Source organism: Poecilia latipinna, unplaced genomic scaffold, assembly GCF_001443285.1.
Source record: "Poecilia latipinna isolate Pla-1442-1.1 unplaced genomic scaffold, P_latipinna-1.0 Scaffold607, whole genome shotgun sequence".
Classification (NCBI taxonomy): domain Eukaryota; kingdom Metazoa; phylum Chordata; class Actinopteri; order Cyprinodontiformes; family Poeciliidae; genus Poecilia; species Poecilia latipinna.
The window spans coordinates 147,135-166,056 of NW_015113223.1; the positions used below are offsets into that span (position 1 = coordinate 147,135).

At 40.1% G+C, this 18,922-nt stretch overlaps 1 protein-coding gene across 1 annotated transcript; it reads right to left on the reverse strand.

Moving 5' to 3' along the window:
• Positions 1–208: 208 nt before the first annotated feature.
• On the reverse strand, positions 209–17,072 carry strn4 (striatin, calmodulin binding protein 4). The gene is made up of 18 exons (XM_015042902.1): positions 16,596–17,072; positions 9,447–9,550; positions 9,221–9,297; positions 9,062–9,140; positions 8,790–8,975; positions 7,514–7,691; positions 7,255–7,411; positions 6,665–6,760; positions 6,223–6,341; positions 5,958–6,133; positions 5,309–5,356; positions 5,101–5,222; positions 4,133–4,300; positions 3,415–3,555; positions 3,204–3,302; positions 3,022–3,108; positions 2,573–2,761; positions 209–228 (listed from the first exon to the last, which is right to left on the reverse strand). Exons 1-17 carry the CDS (start codon positions 16,905–16,907, stop codon positions 2,592–2,594), a joined length of 2,319 nt encoding a protein of 772 aa, XP_014898388.1. The 5' UTR covers positions 16,908–17,072; the 3' UTR covers positions 209–228; positions 2,573–2,591.
• Between the last annotated feature and the right edge of the window lie 1,850 nt (positions 17,073–18,922).

Below are 18,922 nucleotides of genomic sequence, written 5' to 3' on the forward strand. Positions count from 1 at the left end.
GGGGGGGCGCGGGGGGCGGGGGGCGGGGGGTTGATGTCCTGTGGTGATGACCCAGCCAGTGGGCTGCAGGACAGTTGGATGTGTTTACGTGTGTGTGATAGAGAGAGAAAGAGAGAAGAAAAGAGAAAGAGAGAAGAAAAGAGAGAGAGAAAGAGAGAAGAAAAGAGAGAGAGAAATTCGTCCGCTGTCATCTTCAGCATCTTTTTGCCCAGTTGCGGTTTCAGGACGCTGAAGACACAGAAAAAGAAAGACGGGATTAGGGATCACAAAACACAAAGAGCAAAGACACATTTTCAGAAACATTTTTTCAATGCCAACAGTTTTCATACTTGGAGCATACGGATGCTTTTTAGCAAACTAAAGTTTATTTCAGCAATCCAGTGCAAAAAGTGAAAATTCACAAAACACATAATTATGTATCGCTTTCCTCTGTGAAACTGAATGACTATGAGTTACTTATCATAAAATCCTAACAATCAGTTTGTCAGATTAAGATCAATCCTGTGCCCAAAACACAACAAATACAAAAGAAAAAAAAACTGACTCAATTTCAACTACTCAACTATAAAAGCTTAGAAGAAATTATAAGTCAATTAAGCAATTCTGCCAGTTGTACAGATATAAATATACCCACAAATCCTGCCTGTCGTTGTATCTGATCTGATTCAAATCGTAAACTCATCCCTCCTCATCAGGTGTTTTGATAACTGCTGCTTTAATAACAGCAAAACACAACCGAGGTAAACAAAAAGAACAATCTGGACAAAACACTACTGCAGAATTACATGCCAATGTCCAACCTTCCATTCATTTATTGCTAAACAAATAAACTTTATTGACTGATCGAAAACAATAAAAGTAGTCACTGACATTCTGCAGAATAAGGAAGCCGCTAAACAAGCTGTCTGTTCAAAGGAGGACGGTTCCAAGCACATTTCTCGTAAATTAAGTGGAAGGAAAAAGCGTGATCCAAACAACGCCCAGTTAAAATGAAATTTCAGAGCACTTCTTGCTTGGAGGAGAGGCTGATTTCATTTTCATGCTGGAATTGGCAATTAACAATACCTGCGTAAGTGGCCAATAATTGACTAATGCCAATTATTGGCTTAAATCTGGTTTTTAAATGCAGCAGCAGCTTTGTACTTGTGATTAGTCAAATTATTTTAAACCCAACCAGAGCAAGTAAACCAATTCACTAAGATGAAAAGCATAACTTGATCAATAACTTTCCGATTTAAAGAAGAACAGATGTGCAAAAGTTTGCCACCAGTAATTAAGCCACAAAAAAAAAAATATATATATATATATATATATATATATATATATATATATATATATATATATATATATATATATATATCAATGTATATATTTTAAATACGTTTTCTGTGTAAGGAATCTATAAAATATGTTTTTCTTTTTGAACTGTGTTTATAAAAAGTTAATTACAGGTGACGATACTTTAATTTGTCGAGCTGCGCCTGTATGCAAGCAGTTTTGATGGTGCACAGAGAAACGAAAGCCATCGTAAATCTGCATCAAGAGCTGAAAGGTGCCGTAAGTGCAGGCAAACAATCTTGCCATTGTTTCTGTGGCAACAACAACAACTTTACAACATCCTGCTGGGTGACTAACTCTCTCCTCATGCGTACCACAAGGAGATCACAGAGGCTTTTCTACAACATGCAAACCTTGCTGAAAGTCTTAGAAGTAAATGAAGTGTTGCCAACAGTTTCTGCAGTAACTCAGCTCATGTCTGCTAAAGTAAAGTGGCTGCTGGATTACATAATGTTACTTTGTTGGATCCCTTTGTGCCTCCCAGCTGTTATCTGCCGCCTCTTTACGGCCATTTGCTTCCCCCCCGAACTGCATCTGCATGGATCTAATTCACATAAACAGTGGAACTTGCAGATAACATGGCTCTCAGTCATTTTTGGTTTCTGAACAGCAAAACAAGCAAGAAAAGGTGACCTGTAAGAACTATTATTCAATAATTTGTAGCTTAGAGTAAAATCGGAGCTTTTGAACGTTTTAGTAAGTAATATTTAGGAATTTTGAGGACATTAATTATAAAGCGTACCCTGTAAAAACCCTCTAACATTCACAACTGAAGAAGAGGGCTCTTTAAAACGAAGCTTTAGTTTCTGAATCCTGACATAAATACATAAAATTAGACATTCTCAACCTTAACCTCATATTGAATGTAATCTGAAAAATGTTTTAGTACATATGTTATGTCAACAGTTATAAATCCTCAACAAAAAAAAGAGATGAAATAATGTTAAAAATCTTACAAATATCAGATTTTTTTCCACACGAAAAATCTTTGCCACTATTTATATGCATTATTTAAATCAATATAGATTTAAATAAAGCAATAAAGCTTTTCATAAAGTGTGGTGGGTTTCTAGTGATTTTTTTTTTTATGTCTATCAAAGCTACACCAAAGCTAAGCAGCCCCAAATCTGGATCGCGAGATCTTCTCCAGCTTTCTTTGTAAACATTTTGGAAAATATACATGATATACAGCAGCTTTGTTGCTTTACTGGTATATTGACATCTTCCATCTTACCAAAATGGCAACAGTGGATTCACACAAAAATCTTGGCGAGTGCGTCTGCGCCAGCGCTGGCGATGAAGGGCTGGGACGGGTGGAAGGCCACGTCGTGAATGGCCTCGTCGTGCTTCTTCCTGTGGGCGGTGATTTCCTGCACGCACGTCCTGTTGTCCAGCATCCACAGACGCACCGAGCAGTCGTGGCCTGCGAGAGGTAAAGGGCAGGTGAAAGGTGGGGATGTGTGTTCAGGTCTCGCTATTGTTTCATGCAACGCCGATTATTTTATTTCCCCAGAGGAAATAAAATAATCCATCTCGTTACCTTCATTTTAAATCATCGTTAAAGACACTTTGAGTGGGAATAATAACTGGTTGTCAGTGATAAAATGGGCTGGTAATTAAAAACGATCTTGAGCGTTGTTTCTTCAGTCAAGATCTCGATAAGTCAAGCTGGACAATACTTACTTCCAGAGATGAGGTAAGTGCCTTTAGGGTCCGTAGTGAGGCATGTGACAGCATCCAAGTGAGCCACCATGGAGTGGACAACTTTACCTGCACAAACACATCAGCAAACTGGGATTAATCTTCGTCTCCAGAAGATTTAGGTTGTACTCAGGGAGCAACGACAGAAGATATCAAGCAGGTACCAGTCTTGTTGTCCATGAAGCGGATGGTGCGATTCTCGTGTGCAGTAATGGAAACGGGTTCATTCGGGTGACTGACGACGCGATTGATTAGTTCACTGCCTGCAAGGAAAACGTTACGTTCAAATGGTATTTAGCTAATTGTTTGTTCTTGAGGCAGCAGGAAAAGGTTGCTTATGGTGACAAGTTAGGGATACAGATCCTCCGAGCGTACCGTCTTTCGTTTGCGTCTCTAGCGCGGTGACGCTCTGCTCCGTGTTGAGGTCGTAGAGCAGCGTCTCTCCGCTGTCGAACGACACCACCACCTGGTTGGGGTCAGTGGTCACAAAGGCCACAGAAGTCGGGGTTCCGTGCTCTGAAAATACAGGTAAGACGATATTTTCAAAAAAATAAAACCACACAAAAAATACACCGTGGGGAAATTAAGAGGAATGAAAAAGTACACAGGAAACAGTGCTGGTTTTCTGAGAAACAAAATGTGGGTTTTTCTCTTGCAGTAAGCCTTATCCATCCAGATTGAGATTAAGGAAAACCTGAAACAGAGCCCACAGTGTAATACGTTTTCAAAATATACTACTTTACACTTTTGAAATGAAATAAATTGAAAAATAAACCTTTTGGTGATATTTTAATTTACAAATAAAATATGGCAAGACATCATAACAAACCTCCAGGAATGCTACTTTTTAGAACAAATCAGTAGTTTTCTGCTCCTTTAAGAAACAATTTTGCAATGTTTTGTTGTTGCTTTGTCAGCTAAACCCATTCTACTTCCCCTCGTCTTGTGGCAGAAAACAAACCCACAACAACACCATTTATGGTTACCCGTTAACGTTACTTGTTACGTGCTTTAAAAATAAAAGCAGTTTGCTGCTTTTTTACGTTGCTCGACTCTCTTCGACTCTCTTCAGCCTCCATAAGCCGATCTCTACCTCTCTCCTTGTTGAAGACGGACATGCAGGGAGACGAGTTCTGAGGGTCCCAGAGGCGAATCGTGCCGTCAGCCGAGCAGGAAGCGAGACGATGGTGAACCGACGAATACGTCAGACCCCAAACGCTGTCCTCGTGGCCGTCCAGCACGCTGCTCTGAATGCCAGGATCTGAAGGGAGAGCCGCAGCTTATTAAGACGTAAAACGCATACTTGACGTGAGGATAGTGGCAAATTTTAAGATTTCGTAAACTATGTTTTAGGTCATTTTTGAAAGGTGAGCGTAAACAGGGTAGATGTTGGATGCATGTGTAAAATAGTGCATGAGGCAGCAAAGAATAACTAAATGAAATTCAACATGAAGATTTTTTTTCTCCCTAGATTTAGTTTTGTTAATTAATCTTAAAAATAATAATCCACAGTCAATTATAGAAGTTGAAAAGTTATCTGTTTTATTTTTATTTAACAACTTTCCAAAAATAAAATTTCTGTGAGCCTTCTCTCCTTCACAGCGTTGGGACTTTATGCTTCAGCCACAGACTGCTGGTCAGCCCATAATTTATATACAACGTGAAAAACAATGTAGTTCACACTAACGCTTCATTCTCCTAAATGGACAGCAGGTGGCAGGTTTTTGCTACTTACAAAAAAAGCAGTTTGTAGTCTCTAAGACAATTCCTTTTAATTTAATTTGCTCCCTAATTTTTAAATATCTCTATTAACGTACAAACTTCTAATTTCAAAATGCTCAAAATTCTTGCAGCTTTTATAACATTCTGACCTTTTGTGCACAATACAGATGATGGGTTAAGCAATAAAGCCTCGAAACTCAACACTGCATTTCAGATTCACGTTCCGTTTTTCACCCTGCTTATGCAGATGTGAAAAATCAAAACACAGCGTAGGGAGCCCTGGATGTGCTTTATTGGCCAACGGAGTCCCATGAAGCTGAGCAAACCGCGACGTCTCACCGTAGTTATCGTAAGGGTCTACGTTGAGGTCGGGCATCTTCCAACATCTGACGCTTCCGTCCAGACCGCCGCTGTAGCAGGTCTCTCCGTCCTCACTCATGGTCAGCGACAGCACCGCTCCGCTACGAAAACACAGACAGATGGCAGTGGCTTGTTTTCAGGGGAAAAACAGTGCTACTCATTTTTGCACGTCAGATACTGAACTCACCTGTGTGCCCTGAAGGTGTAGATGGGCTCAACGTCCAAAGCTGCGTTCCTGTAGAGGGACACAACTTGTTATACGTGCTTTATACCTCAAAGTCTCTGCTTTTTTCCCCCCCTGTGGCGTCTTGAGAAAGTATTTATACATATTGAACCTATTCACATTTTGTCATACTACAACCTCAAACTTCAGTGATTCTACGTGACAGATCACAGGAACGTATAATTGATGGTAAATGGTGCTCAAACGTTTTTGCAAACAATGTGGAAAAAGAAATTTGGGTCTTTAAGTCTAATTCTCCTGAGTAAATTAATAATCTGCCTTCAGAAATAAACCAACACCTGTGTGTAACCTGATCCCAGTGTAAATCCAGCCACAGAGCGTTATCAGTAATAGAGCGAAGACGTCCAGGGGAACTCTGGAGGAGCTGCTACTCGTGCACTAAGCAAATCTGATTTTATAGAAGAGCTAAATAAACAAAGCTAAATAATTCAAACTTTCATTTATGGAAAAACAAATTGCTTCATATTCCACTTTATAAATATGCATCACATTTTCTTGGTACATCTCTTAAAATCTCAATGTAGCACGACAAAGCTCGTAGAAACACAGTAAAGTGCAGCCCTTTGCAAGTCACTGCATTTCCTTCTCTTACTTTTTTGAGTGCATGGCCTTGTTGAGGTTCCACAGCTTTAGCGTGCCGTCCTCAGACGCCGTGAGCAGCACAGCTTGGCTGGGGTGGAACGTCAACGCCCGGATGGCGTCAAAGTGGCTGCGCAGCGTGAAGCGAGGATTCCAGGTCTTCTTGAACTCCTCTCTGTTGTCCTGCATCTGGTGGGGCGCAGAATAAAAGTGAGGCACCGCCTTATTATCGAGTTATGTGCTGAACCGAGGGTCGACCAGGTGGGATGTGTATTTACATCAATGGAGAGTTCATTGTCGTTGGCGACGGTGAGATCCGCCAGTTCACCCAGGTTCATGTCGCCTCCTCCAACGGCGTCCATGATGAAGACGTCAGAGGAGAATCCAAGGGCACCACCTGCAGGTCGAATGGGGAAAAGCATGTTACCCCCGTCATTGTTTTAAAAAAAAAAAACATGCTGCAAGTTCTCCACAGCGAAGAACTTTAGAAAGCTGTGCTCTTTTATTCTGGGTGCATTACTCCCACACAGTGTACCAAAGATAACATTTACAGGTGTAGGCGTAGTCTTCTAACACAAGCTTTAAAACTGAGCAAATTAAGCTTGAATTTCAGTGTCCAAGCTACAACCGTGTGTGTGTGGGAGTACACTGGTGAAATAACTCAGGTGTGGATTTTTTTCTTCTTCTTTTTGATGAGCATATTAGAAAAAAAACCCTCACCTTCCCCGGAGCGAGCCTGTCCCGATACAGACGGGGGCGGAGATGGTTTGGGTGGGAAGTCCGACATCATGCCTTGCAGCTTGTTCCTGCGGTTTTCTGAACCCGGCGAGAAGAGGGAGAGAGAAAACATCCAGTCAGTTCCGAGAGGCGGAGAAATGACGGAGAGGCCAGCGGATGAAACGAATGGAAGGAGAAGAAAAGCGGGAAAAAAAAGAAGACACACTACATACCTTAAATATACATATAAGACCCTCAATCTACTTTACATCCACTTTCATGGGTGAAACATCTACATGGTGTACTTATGGTTTCAAGGAATGAAATGTGAGCACATGACCAGTGAAGGCAGCATGCGTGATCACCTTTTCAAGCTGCACAATATACAAGACAAAGATGACAGCCACACAGATCTAGAGATCGTGAAACAGGACAGAGAGACAGGCGGTTGGGAAAAAAGAGGTCTGTTTTTATTGACGAGAAAAGATGCCAAGACACAACAGGACGTAAGAGGTAAAAAGGTGAGCGAGTGGAGGCAGAGAAGACAGTCGGCAGTGATCCTGGCAGTGCTGACAACTACTGTAGCGGCGTACCTATCTCCCGTCCATCGCCCGAGATCCGGGCCTCTCCCGCCCCCTCCCCATCCTCCCCCGAGCCCAGAAAGTCAAATTCATTCAGGGCGTCTTCTGAGTCGTCCTCATCCTCCTCGTCCTCCGGGTCCAGATCTGTAGTCATGGGCTCTGAAGTTATCTGGACAGCAGAAAAAAAGTAAAAAACAAATAGAGATACGGTTGGCGTGACGAGCAGCTTGTCGTTTGTGACAACTCATCAGGCTCAACTCACTGAGCTCACCTTTACACGGGGCTTTTTGATTTTGCGCGGACCGTCGATGCAGTCGGTGGTCATGCCTTGGAAGTCGTCTTCCTCGTCACTGTCTTCTTCGTCGTCGTCCTCGCAGCCGGGAAGGAAGGGGATCTTATCGAGCACCGAGCTGCCGACGCTCTCCTTGGAGCTTTCTTTGCCTGCGTTCCTGTTAAAACGTACAGAGAGCAACATTTTCACACAGCTCAACACTGTGAAAAGATAAAACAATTATGTGAAAACAATTTTATTTGGAGTTTACGCGGCATTTTTAATGTCGCTATTAGTTTATATTTATATTTTTTCTTTCAGGTCCTTATGTTGGTCTCTTAGTGGTTCTCTACGTTTGCTTCATTTTACGTCGCAATTCAAAGGAAATCCATCCTGACCCTCAAGTTTCCATGCAAAATAATGGAATTAAAACATTTTTTCCATCTACTCTGTAGTGTGTCTCAACTCATTTTTGGCTACTTGCTCTTTACACAAATGTACATTTTTTGGGGGTCTGGTCAAACATTAGCTCTACATCTAAATATAACTTGAAGAATATAATACACTGTGCCTTTACCAAAAGCAGAACTTCAGTATGTTTATTTCTATTTTTATAAAAATTCCTTACTTTTCTTTTTTTTTTTGGTATTTTAAACCCTGTGGATAAATAATAAATGCCCCCTTTAATATTTCTGAATGAGTGCTAATTTTAGCCAGTAAATCAAAACCAACAAAACTGACAGGTCAAATGTTAAATTACAGTTTTCACTTTAATATAAATCAATATAAAATCACTGCATTTATAAAGCATTATTAGCCAAGAGCTGGGATAGTTTTAAGAAAACTAATCAATGAAAGAAAGAAAAAAGTCTGGAAAAATCTAACATTTTTCATACTCGACTTTCCTTCTTTCCTGCTAAAATAAAAAGTTTACATTATATTTTTCAGACTTTCAATCCTGCATATTTTAGTATGCATATTAGTCACCATAATTTCAAAATGCCTTCAACAGGATCCATATCCGATATCAGATAAGGAATATTAAGACTCATTTCAAACAAAATGAATATTTTTGATACTTTTTAAGCTACAACTTAAGAAAACAGCGATATGATGAGTAAGCCAGATTTGATTTTGTCTAGGTTAATGTATTTTATTGTAACTTTATTTTAAATACTGCTTTGACCTCTTTTGTATGAGCCATCCAAAGCCATGGTTAGGACTCTCAGTACCTCACTACTGTGATCGCCAAGTTGCAGCAGTAAAAATGTCTCACTTTTTAATTTGTTCTTCTATTTGTCTGACCAACAACGAGTTTCCAGCCGCTCGGGGTTCTGGTTCCGGACAGCCATCACTCGACGGGGGCCCGTTGGCCTCCGGGCTGCTCCGCCCCAGCAGGGAGCGCACACGTTTGGAGCGCATGTCTAAGATGGTGTCTGAATAGCCGACTTCCTCCAGGTACCTGCGTTACAGGGGCAAAACTCTCAGGACGGTTCCTGGAAAAAAAAAAAAGGTTCTTGAATCATCGACGTGAAAAGCGCGGCGTACTTGCGTAGTAGTTGACGACCCTCTTTCCATGACATTTGATTGGGTGGCTCGGAGTCGGTCTCAGCTGGTCCGTTGGGAACTAAGGAAATGAAAGCACAACGTAGATCATGTAATATATCCACATAACTAACTGGATTTAAAAAAAAAATTAAAACATACGCTGATCTGCCTCCATCTCAGGCTTCTTGTCTCCAGGACTCTGGTCGTTTCCAGATTTCAGCTTCTGGTGCTTAGCCCTGGAAGCAAAAAAAAAAAGAAACCCCACAAGATCAACGTTAAAGGAGACAAACATCCATCCTAACTAGATCACAACATCTACAGGATGTAAAAGCTTTGGTAAAGGTTACTGAGGACAAAAAGATCACTTTACTGTCTTGTACTTCACCTTTCTTGTTTGAGGGCATACTCCAACATTTTGATCCGCCTCACTAGGTCTTGTTTCATGTTCTCCTGGCCTTTCCTTTCCCCCTGCAGGAATGCCACCTGAGCCTGACACACAGAAATATGGCAATAAACAACACAGAACACATTCTGGAAAACAAACATGAGCGCCATCATGAGCAGGGGAGGGAAGTAGGAAGAAGAAGGAAGTCTTGATGTGGTAAGCACTTAAAACACAACTTCTTGAAATCCAGAGCCATAAGTCAAAAGACTCTTAATTTTAAACCACTGCTGGCGAAGGCCTGAGTGCGCAGATGCAGACGAGTAAAAACAAGAAACAGTCCAGCTGAATTCAAACGCTCTCTTGTAAGACACATCCTTCCTTTCTCATTTCCTGTGTCCGTTTCCTTCCTCGGTGCTGATAGGACTCCCAACTTGAGGAAAGGCTTTTCTTTTCACAGCCCATTCTGGCCATTTATCAAAACAAGGAGATTTGTGAAGGAAAAATGATAAGAAGTTGTTTTTTTTGTTGTTGTTTTTTTTTTTTAAAGGAATCTGGACAAAATCGTGATAGGATTAGAGCAGGTGCATGGTCAGAGTTCACTGAATCACATCAGACTTCTCGAATCTTGTGTGATTCCAACTACAAGTAGGTTAAAAAGCTCTAACTCAGTTCCACTTTAACTAAGCATATCCAAGCAAGAGGCTATGCAAGAGCATTGCAAATTTCCTCCCTGAAACTTTCCATACCAAGTCGCATCAGAGCATAACTAGAGCTTATTTTACAGCCCATTTCTCCCCCACTCGCCCCAGTCTGTGTCTGTGAGGCTCCTCCTACACTCGGTTCTGTAAAACTAGAACATTCTAAAAACCGGCGCCTCATGGGGCAGAAGCTCGGCCTGCTCCAGACAGTAGATGTAGATCTACGAGGAGGGCTCACACCAACGCAGACGGCTGTGTCATGATTAAGGAGGAACACGAGATAATCTGCCAAGTAAACCTCGCTGCTGCTGAGTAATCCTGATTAATGCAATGTCGTTTCATAGACTAATCGAAGGGCTTTGGAGATGAGAAAAAAAAAAGTTCAGACGTGAATACTGAAGGTATAATCTCTAAAACAGAGATATGTTTGCTTGTGTGGTTTAGATTTGAACTAATCTCGGAACAGCAGATGGGTCTGTGCAAGAAACTGTTTTACCATGAATGGACAACGATGCGAGAACATATTTACAGTATTTATGTGGGTTTATAATGTTTGGTTGCAGTTAAGAGCATATCCAATGTTCGGTTTTGCAATGGTAGAAGCAAACTGGTCATGTCTGCCACATCGTTAGATTTTCACAGTGCACTAAAATGCAAGTTAAGGTTCTGCTCGACTGGGTCCTGGCATGATTATGAAGGTGCAAACATCAGAAAAGTAGACAGAAATGTGTTAAAAATAGTTCTGCTCAAACCCATCGTCGGTATATTAACTAACAGAAAAAACAAAACAAAAACACAAAAAGAGGGGAGGTTAAGGCACACACACACACCACATTATCCCAGGCCGGGTTTAAATCGCCCTCAGCAGCCATGCCAAACACTGTTGTTGTGACAAGTAGCTACAGATATGGGCCTGTCAAGTTCCTGTCTTATAAATGATCCCATTCAACAATGCATTTCCTCATTTTCGCCTCTCAGGAATCTTTCTCCTTCATCTACAAAAAGTAGGACACACATTTTTTACTCATACTTGCACACAAACAAGCCCCAACCTGCCCTCATTCACTGATAGGCATCACACCACGGAGCTCCTTGTTTCACACCGGAGGACGCAACCTTCAACCGCGTAGCTGCCCACTGCAGTGGTGATCGTCATTATGCCCTTGTTCGTTTTTATTTCATTACGTTAGCAAAACAGCACTACATCACAAGTATAGACATGTAAACGTTTAGCTGTAGTTTAAAGATAAAACTTTAAAATACCCAGAGTGATGCAAATGTTTAAAAAAAATTCTAGATGTAACAATCAAGATGCCACTAACTTTTGGTTTCATGCCTGAGATGTCAAGTTTGATTTTTTTTTTCATTTTTTTAAAAGTATAATAAGAGAAAAGAGTGCTTCAGGTTCTTTGATGAGTAAAATTTTAATTTAACATGAAAATAAAGAAATTATTAGATTACTTATTTTATGCATCAAAAGATATGCCTCAAACCTTTATCTGATTTTTATTAAACACAAATTTAAGCACCACAATAAAAAAAAAATAAAAATAATCAAATGTTGATGTATAAATACCAAATGTTTGACATTTAGTAAATAAAAAAAAAATAAATAACTGATTTTTCTGTATTGACCTGCTGATCACCAATCAGAGCTTCCTGGTAAAACAAGGTGATAAAGTCAGAGGCACATGCACTATGTGCTTAATAATGTACTAAAATGTATTTACATTCACATCTAAGCTTTGAATGAAAAGCTGAATTGGTGTTTTCTTTCTGGTTTTCTTTTACTTCCATCACTTCTACCTTTTTGCCAACAAGAGCAGGTTCAAGAATCTTTGTGTCTGAGCTGATCGGACCAAACACAAAACAAAGCAACTCATTGATCTGCTACTAAAGATGATTTATCGAATGTTTTGAAGCAGCAGATTAACATCCCTTCTCATTTTACAAAATGTATTATTAAAGTGTTTGCTTATAAAAACTCAGTATACAGGATACGGCCTTGCTAGTGACACTGGACTTACAGTACAGATGTCATCTTAGTAAAACAAACACAAAGGGAACTTTACTGGGAGCGCACCTGTCATGTCATCTGATCTCTCTTTCTTCTGTCTGCGTTTTCGTCTGTGTGACCCATTGCTGCTGACTTTTCTAAAATACACCGTCACCTGGAGAGCCGACACAGGTTTGACCTGTTCTGTCAGTCCTTGTCCTCCAGCTACACAGAAGGGTCAAAGGGCAAGCTTTCCGTCCCTGCTGACCATCGACTTAGCCATTCTCATTGCTCTTAAAAAAATAATAATAAAAAGAAAAAGGTCCAAAAGCAAACAAGTAGATCAACAGACATTTTCTGGGACAGAGCCTGCTGGAGTAGAGAAAAAAGTGTGTGTTTACGTAGAGTCACTTGGGAAATAAATCCTAAAAGGTAGGACCTCCAGGCTGAGTTAAAAAATGAGACTAGGAAGGAATAAAACAAGTGTGTGGTGATTAAACATAATAAAGTCAAACAGGCTCACAAAGTACAAAGATTAAATCTCAGGCAGTTTCTGGAGAAACGATTTTTACTACTTGAACTTTCTCATATTTAGATGCATTAAAAACATCAACGTATTCTATTGAGACTTTAGAAGACAGACCAACACAAACTGGTGCGCTTTGCAAAGTGGAACAGTAATGATACACAGTCTTCAAATAGTTTACAGATACAAGACTGAAAAGTGTGCCATGAATTTTGGATCCACCCCCTTTTGATCTGATTCCCCTAAATAAAATCCAGTGCAACCAGGAGTCACCTGATAAGTAAAAAGAGATTTGGAGATGGCAGCATCATTCTGTGAGGATTTTTTTTCTCTCCAATGGGGCTGATGAGAAGACAGATGGGCAATCCTAGAAACACAGTTTGAGGTTGGGGCAAAGGTTAACTTTCCAGTAATAAAACAACCCTAAACAAACAGCCAGGAAGCACTTAGGTCAAATTATTTTTAGTCACATGAGGACTTCAATCAAACTACTGTTCAACAAAGAAGAGTTATCAAAAAGTCACTTGCAGCTGCAACTGTATAACAAAGGGCAATGCTATGGTGTATTCTTGGATCATATTTTTAGATGACAAAATGTGTAGCTAAATACGTTTTTTGCAGCACTGAATAACAGAAAAAAGTAAATGCAAGAAGAAAGAAAGCATGGCTAGAAATATCGCAATGCCTACAGATGTCATGCTTGTGTCAAAGCTAAGAGAGTGCAACTATTAATTAGAGATCAGTACCCAGGGGCCCTAAAGCCCACAGTCAACAGGAAGTAATGCCTTGTGGGTAACCAATAGTCTGTCTGCACATAAGTGGCATGGCTAACAATGTATCGCAGCAGTGCTGTGATTTGACAGAAACCTTTTTTTCCTTTTCCCCCCCTGTCAAAAAAACTATTCCAAGACTCAAAGGTAAACAACCACCCTTCTGCTGCTTGTCCTACGTTTGACCCGAAACGTCCCACCTGGTTCAGAGAGGCGGGGAAGACGTCAATTGTCGGCCTGTCAGCGCAGACAGGACACCACAGGTGGCCTCTTAGACGAACAACACGCTCACAGAGGGAACACGTGTGGCAGTCTTGCAGAGACACGCCATGCTACAAAGACGCAACAAAGTCTCCCACCATGCACACAAAAAGTGTCAACTCTCTGTCCAACATTGAAGTTTTGTTGTTGTTTTTTTTTTCGTTGCCCCCTGATTTTTATGAACATGTTAGTGATTCAATTATAAAAGCTTGAAATTAAGTGCACAAGCAGTCTTGTGTAGACATCACCGAAGCTAAATATACTTTACACGCGTTCTGCATGTTGTTGATTGTGCAGGATGTAGCCAGCGGGCAAACTAACTGGCATGTTGAGAGCTCTTCAAGCATGCTGGCAACAAAAGCCAGAGGCCTGTGGGTGTTAAAATGTAAGCTAGGTCATTTTTTTCCAGCACCACGCTGCAGTGTTCCCCTTCACTCCTCCAGCTCAGGACACTGTGCTAATTGTACCTGTGAAGCCAGATCATGTGCTCCAAAATACTTACATGCAAACCCAGTTATAATGGCCTGCTGGACGTGGCGGTGACCCGTTTCTGACTTCTCTTCTCGGTTTCTCTTCCGTGTGCCCATAAAAGAAGCGAGCGCTGCCAGTTTGTTATTGTTCATCCATATTTTATCGGGCTCCTATTTATAAACTACATAGGTTTGAGTCAGGGGGCCAAACAGAGTGGAGGAGTACCACGGCAAAAGAAATTAAATGTCTGCAGAAACACTCCAAAGAAGACAAGAGGCATGTGTAAGATAAAACAGTAGATAAAGCAGAGCAGTTGCTGTTCCAACTATTCACAAGAGCAGTTTTTAGACTAAAGCAAAATCCTACGTCTATGCAGGAGAGAAACATTTATCTTGTGCAACTTGGCATCTGAACAACTGGGATCACCGTGGGACTCGTGGTTTGCTCACGGGCATTTTTCTCCCACTGACTCACACGTTCACCAAGCCACTTTTACACGCGCAGATCGATGACCTTTAAAGTCGTAGGCCTACACGTCCAACCTAAAGGCAGGCCCTGCGCTCGCATTAGTAGGCTGCAGATCATTGCATATCGACAAAAAATATTTTTCCCCCGCACCAGTGAGTCATTTATTTGTGTGTTAGTTCAAAGGGCGGGCGGTCTTTACTTTGAGTGCCACCACCGCACACACAGATATACATTTTACTGTACATCGGGACTGTTATGAATCAGGGAATAGCATCTGTGGAAAGGAGCTTTTGTTGCAAAAAAACTCATTCTGATCAATCATTTTGCCAAGAAAAAAGCTTGAACTATCGTATTTCACTATTCATCAAATAACTATTATTTTCTAATTAACTGGTATTGAAGAATAAGAGAGAAATAGTTTTAAAACTCATTGTTCCCACAACTCCAAGTCCTTCAACTGAAATGTCAGAGTGTCAGTGACGGGGGTTTTGCGGGTTTTATGGACACCCAATTTGTTGTTGTGTTCTGGTGATAAGTAAAAAGAGCGCAATCACACTTCAACCGTCTGGAAATATGTCCAGTCACAAAATAAATAAATAATATCAGACTGTAATGGTGTGGATGGGAAGCGGGCATGAGATGGTAACCGGTATCCTACAGCTTAACATGCTTTTAGTGAGATGTCAGTGAGCGCTACGCCTGAATGAAGACTCCTGGTGTTTTGCTTTAACTTAAATGACAAATTCAGCTGCTTTGACATACATCTGGTCAGCAACTGGATGAAACGCAAAGAAATACCACCTCTTAAAACTGTTCTACTTGTGGACAAAAATACAAAACAGACAGACTGTGTGGAGTGCCACACGTCACCCTTATTAAGGTAACTACAGATAGTAAGCTACAAGCAGCATGTTTGTTAAGCTGCTAACTACAGACTGGCTTCCCAAGCAGATAGCCTAACTAATTAAGTAGCTAATTTTAGCTGCGTTACTATATATAGAACAGGACAACAAAAACATAAAATATGTACTGTTTGAAAATATTTTCCTAAGTCTGTACATTTGAATTCCAACGATTATTACTTCTGTAATAATGAACATGCTACAATATTGTATTCTCAGTAGCTTTAGAGATGAGTGTTGTTTTTCTGTTTCAAATACAAAAACACATTTGATCATATTATCCTTGTTTTTAGAGTTTCAATAACCTGATCTTTTTTTTTAAAATCAAAGGTCATCATTTAATGCACTGGGAATCTCACAATATCTATATTCGCCTTCAAAAGACAATATTTAAACCACGAAACTATTCTGCATTTCAATTAAGTTTTGGGTTTGTTTTTTTTCTCTCTTAATCTTTTTAGTCAAATACGAATTACTCAATAATGCAGTGATTTCACCTCAAAGCTGCATGTCACTGACCTCCTAACCACAACAGAGAAACCACATGAGAATGTGTTTAAAAATCAGAAAATGGCCTCTTGGTTCAGTTTCGCATGAATGTCAAAAAACAGTCTATATAAAGAGCTGTGGGTAGGACATGTTTTTGAAAAAAGATATCAAAGTAAGAAGAAGACAATCAGACGAGAACTGTTTACGTCGATTTTGACGGCTTGTTTTTGTTTGCCAACATACATTTAACCAGCATGAATTAATGTGAGATGAAAACCTTGTTTGTTTCGCTTATGGAGAAGAGTGGTAGCTGTTTTCCTTATTGCGAACATTAAGTGGTACACTTCCTTTTATCGTACAGTAATAATGCATCCTTGTCGGTGCAATATGTTAGCCCATTAGCATGCCGTCTCTTTGACACTGATTTTAGGGCACATGAACACCTACAAAGCAAAGCTAAAAATGCTGTGATGTTTTCTTGTTTGTTTAATTTGCTTGTTTTTCGTCCTGAGTCTGTTTTTTGTGTAAAACCAACTAACACATGCTTTATGTAAATAAATAAAATTACCCTGAGTTCGTCCCTCTCAGCCTCCCAGCGGTATTTCTCGGCCTGGAAGCGTCCCCACTCGTACTGGATGAAGTGCAGGATCCCGGGAAGCGTCATACCCGAGTCCCCGTCCTGCGCCTCTCGAGGCAGGAACGACCCGGGGATGGCTCCGGCTGCCGCTGCCATTGGCCCGACTCCGGCACCCGATGTCGTCTGGCCCGGTCCTGCTTTGGGCCCGTTAGGGTTGCGCCCCGCTCCGCTAGTACCACTGCCTCCGCCGCCACCGCCTCCGGAGTTCGGGTTTGGTCCTCCGCCGGATCTGTCCGCCTCCATTTCACCGTTCAACCTTTCGCCAGGATAATTATTTGGAAACAAGCAGGCTGTATAAACAAAATAATTTCAAAAACACTACCCCGAACCCTTTACAGCTGTTCACTACAAGCTGCCCTCTATTCTTCCCTTTCTCAAACGACAGTGAGTCGAATTACTATTCAGTTGGTAAAATACTACACTTCCGCTTTCAAATTTTCAGAATAAAACATAACCCTGACAGTGTTCACAGCAGCTCATTTCTTTAGGGGCCACGTTTAACAGATACATTTGTACATATTTTTCATAAACATTTAAACAAATATACACCATAATATAACTATTTTATACAATATTTCCAAAACAAACGTTCTCCATTTGCTTGCGACCTTTATTTTGTGTAACCTCTTCCCCGCGTTTGCTGTCGGAAGGGTTCTGAAATTGTGTGACAAATAACGGGACTCTTTTCTCTGATATACAATGAGGATCTCGCCAGTGGGAGTTCATTTCCTGCCATTTTGTGATCAGAACCGTTTTGACATAGCAAAGCCCCATAAAACCACCCAAAACTTTACTTCCGGTTTCCCCATCTCACATATAAATCTCGGTTTTCCTTAAATGTTTGCTATTTTTATAGTTTCAAACACTCGATTGGATCAGTAATTCTTAAACTTTTTAATGACGAGAACCACTTGACTAGCAAGTGAAAGTCACAGTACAGCCGCTTCAAAAAAAAAGAGAAAAAAAACTAGACTGCAGCATTGCATACAAGTATGTCATGAGTAGATTAATATAGAACATTATTTCATTGCGTGGTTCTGGGTAAATGTGTGCCTTTTTGTGTACACATTGCAGTTTCAACTCTTCCTACATCAGACCCGCAAATAAACCATTTTATATTTGCAATCCATCCATTTTTTTTTTCATTTTAGTTCAGTACTTTCACAAATATGAATATAAATTGTAATGAAATTCTCAAATCTTATGTGTATTTTTTATTGCATATTATTTTCTGTAATCTTTGTCTTGCAACCTACTACCATTTGTTTTGGTTCAGATTCTTTTATACACAAGTATAAAATATCTCAGATTACAACCCCATATATAAAATGTCATATAAAAATCAATTCTTAGTAAGCTTACAGCGCATTGAGTAGAATACACAAAATCCAACTTACCTTTACAGTACACTATCTCATCTCATTTCTTTATAAAGTTATCAAAGGTAATTACGTTGCTTACATCCACTTAAGATGTAGTTTTCCATTGTCAGTTTTTGTTTTTGCTATTTTGTTGCAGAGCATTATTTGATTAAGGCACACAGACTTATGATGTGTCCGATTCTACAAGTTAATGCCACCACGGATGCACTTCCAGTACAGCCTATTTTATCACCATCATTCCAATCAACATTAGGAAGGAAAAAATAACTTTACTAAGCAGTCAGAAAAAAATGGGTACCAACCAGAGTAGTCTGAATCAAGACTGCATGCAGTGTCTCTGCTCTGGCACATAAATATTCAATGTGATTTGAGCATTTAGCTTCTTGCTCGTTTTAAAAGCAACAAATATGCATAGAACCCAATAAAACAGTAAAACAAAAACAAAAAAATTGTCCCAGATATAGTTCAGACAATATGTAATGTCTTTGTTATAGCTTGTTACATTGGATGTAATAAAGTATCTACCTATAGTTCTTCTGAGAGTTTGTCCAAATCTGTTCAAAGTCACTCACAACACCCATCATTTTGTTTACTAATGTCAGCTGAATGCTTCTACTCTTGTAAAGTTATCAACTAAGTTAAACAAAGCAAAATGATGACATATCCCTCCCCTTAAATTTGCTTTTTAGAAATTTACCAATTTGTGACATTGGCAGTGAAGTCAATGTCTTATTTATCAGATATATGGTCAATGTACATTTGTGAGCAACAAATGCACAATGGACTGAATTAGAAAGCTAAGAAAGAACTTATCTCAAATAAAAATAGCCACAAAAAAGTACTTCCTGATGGAATATTTTGGGGATTTTTTTTTTA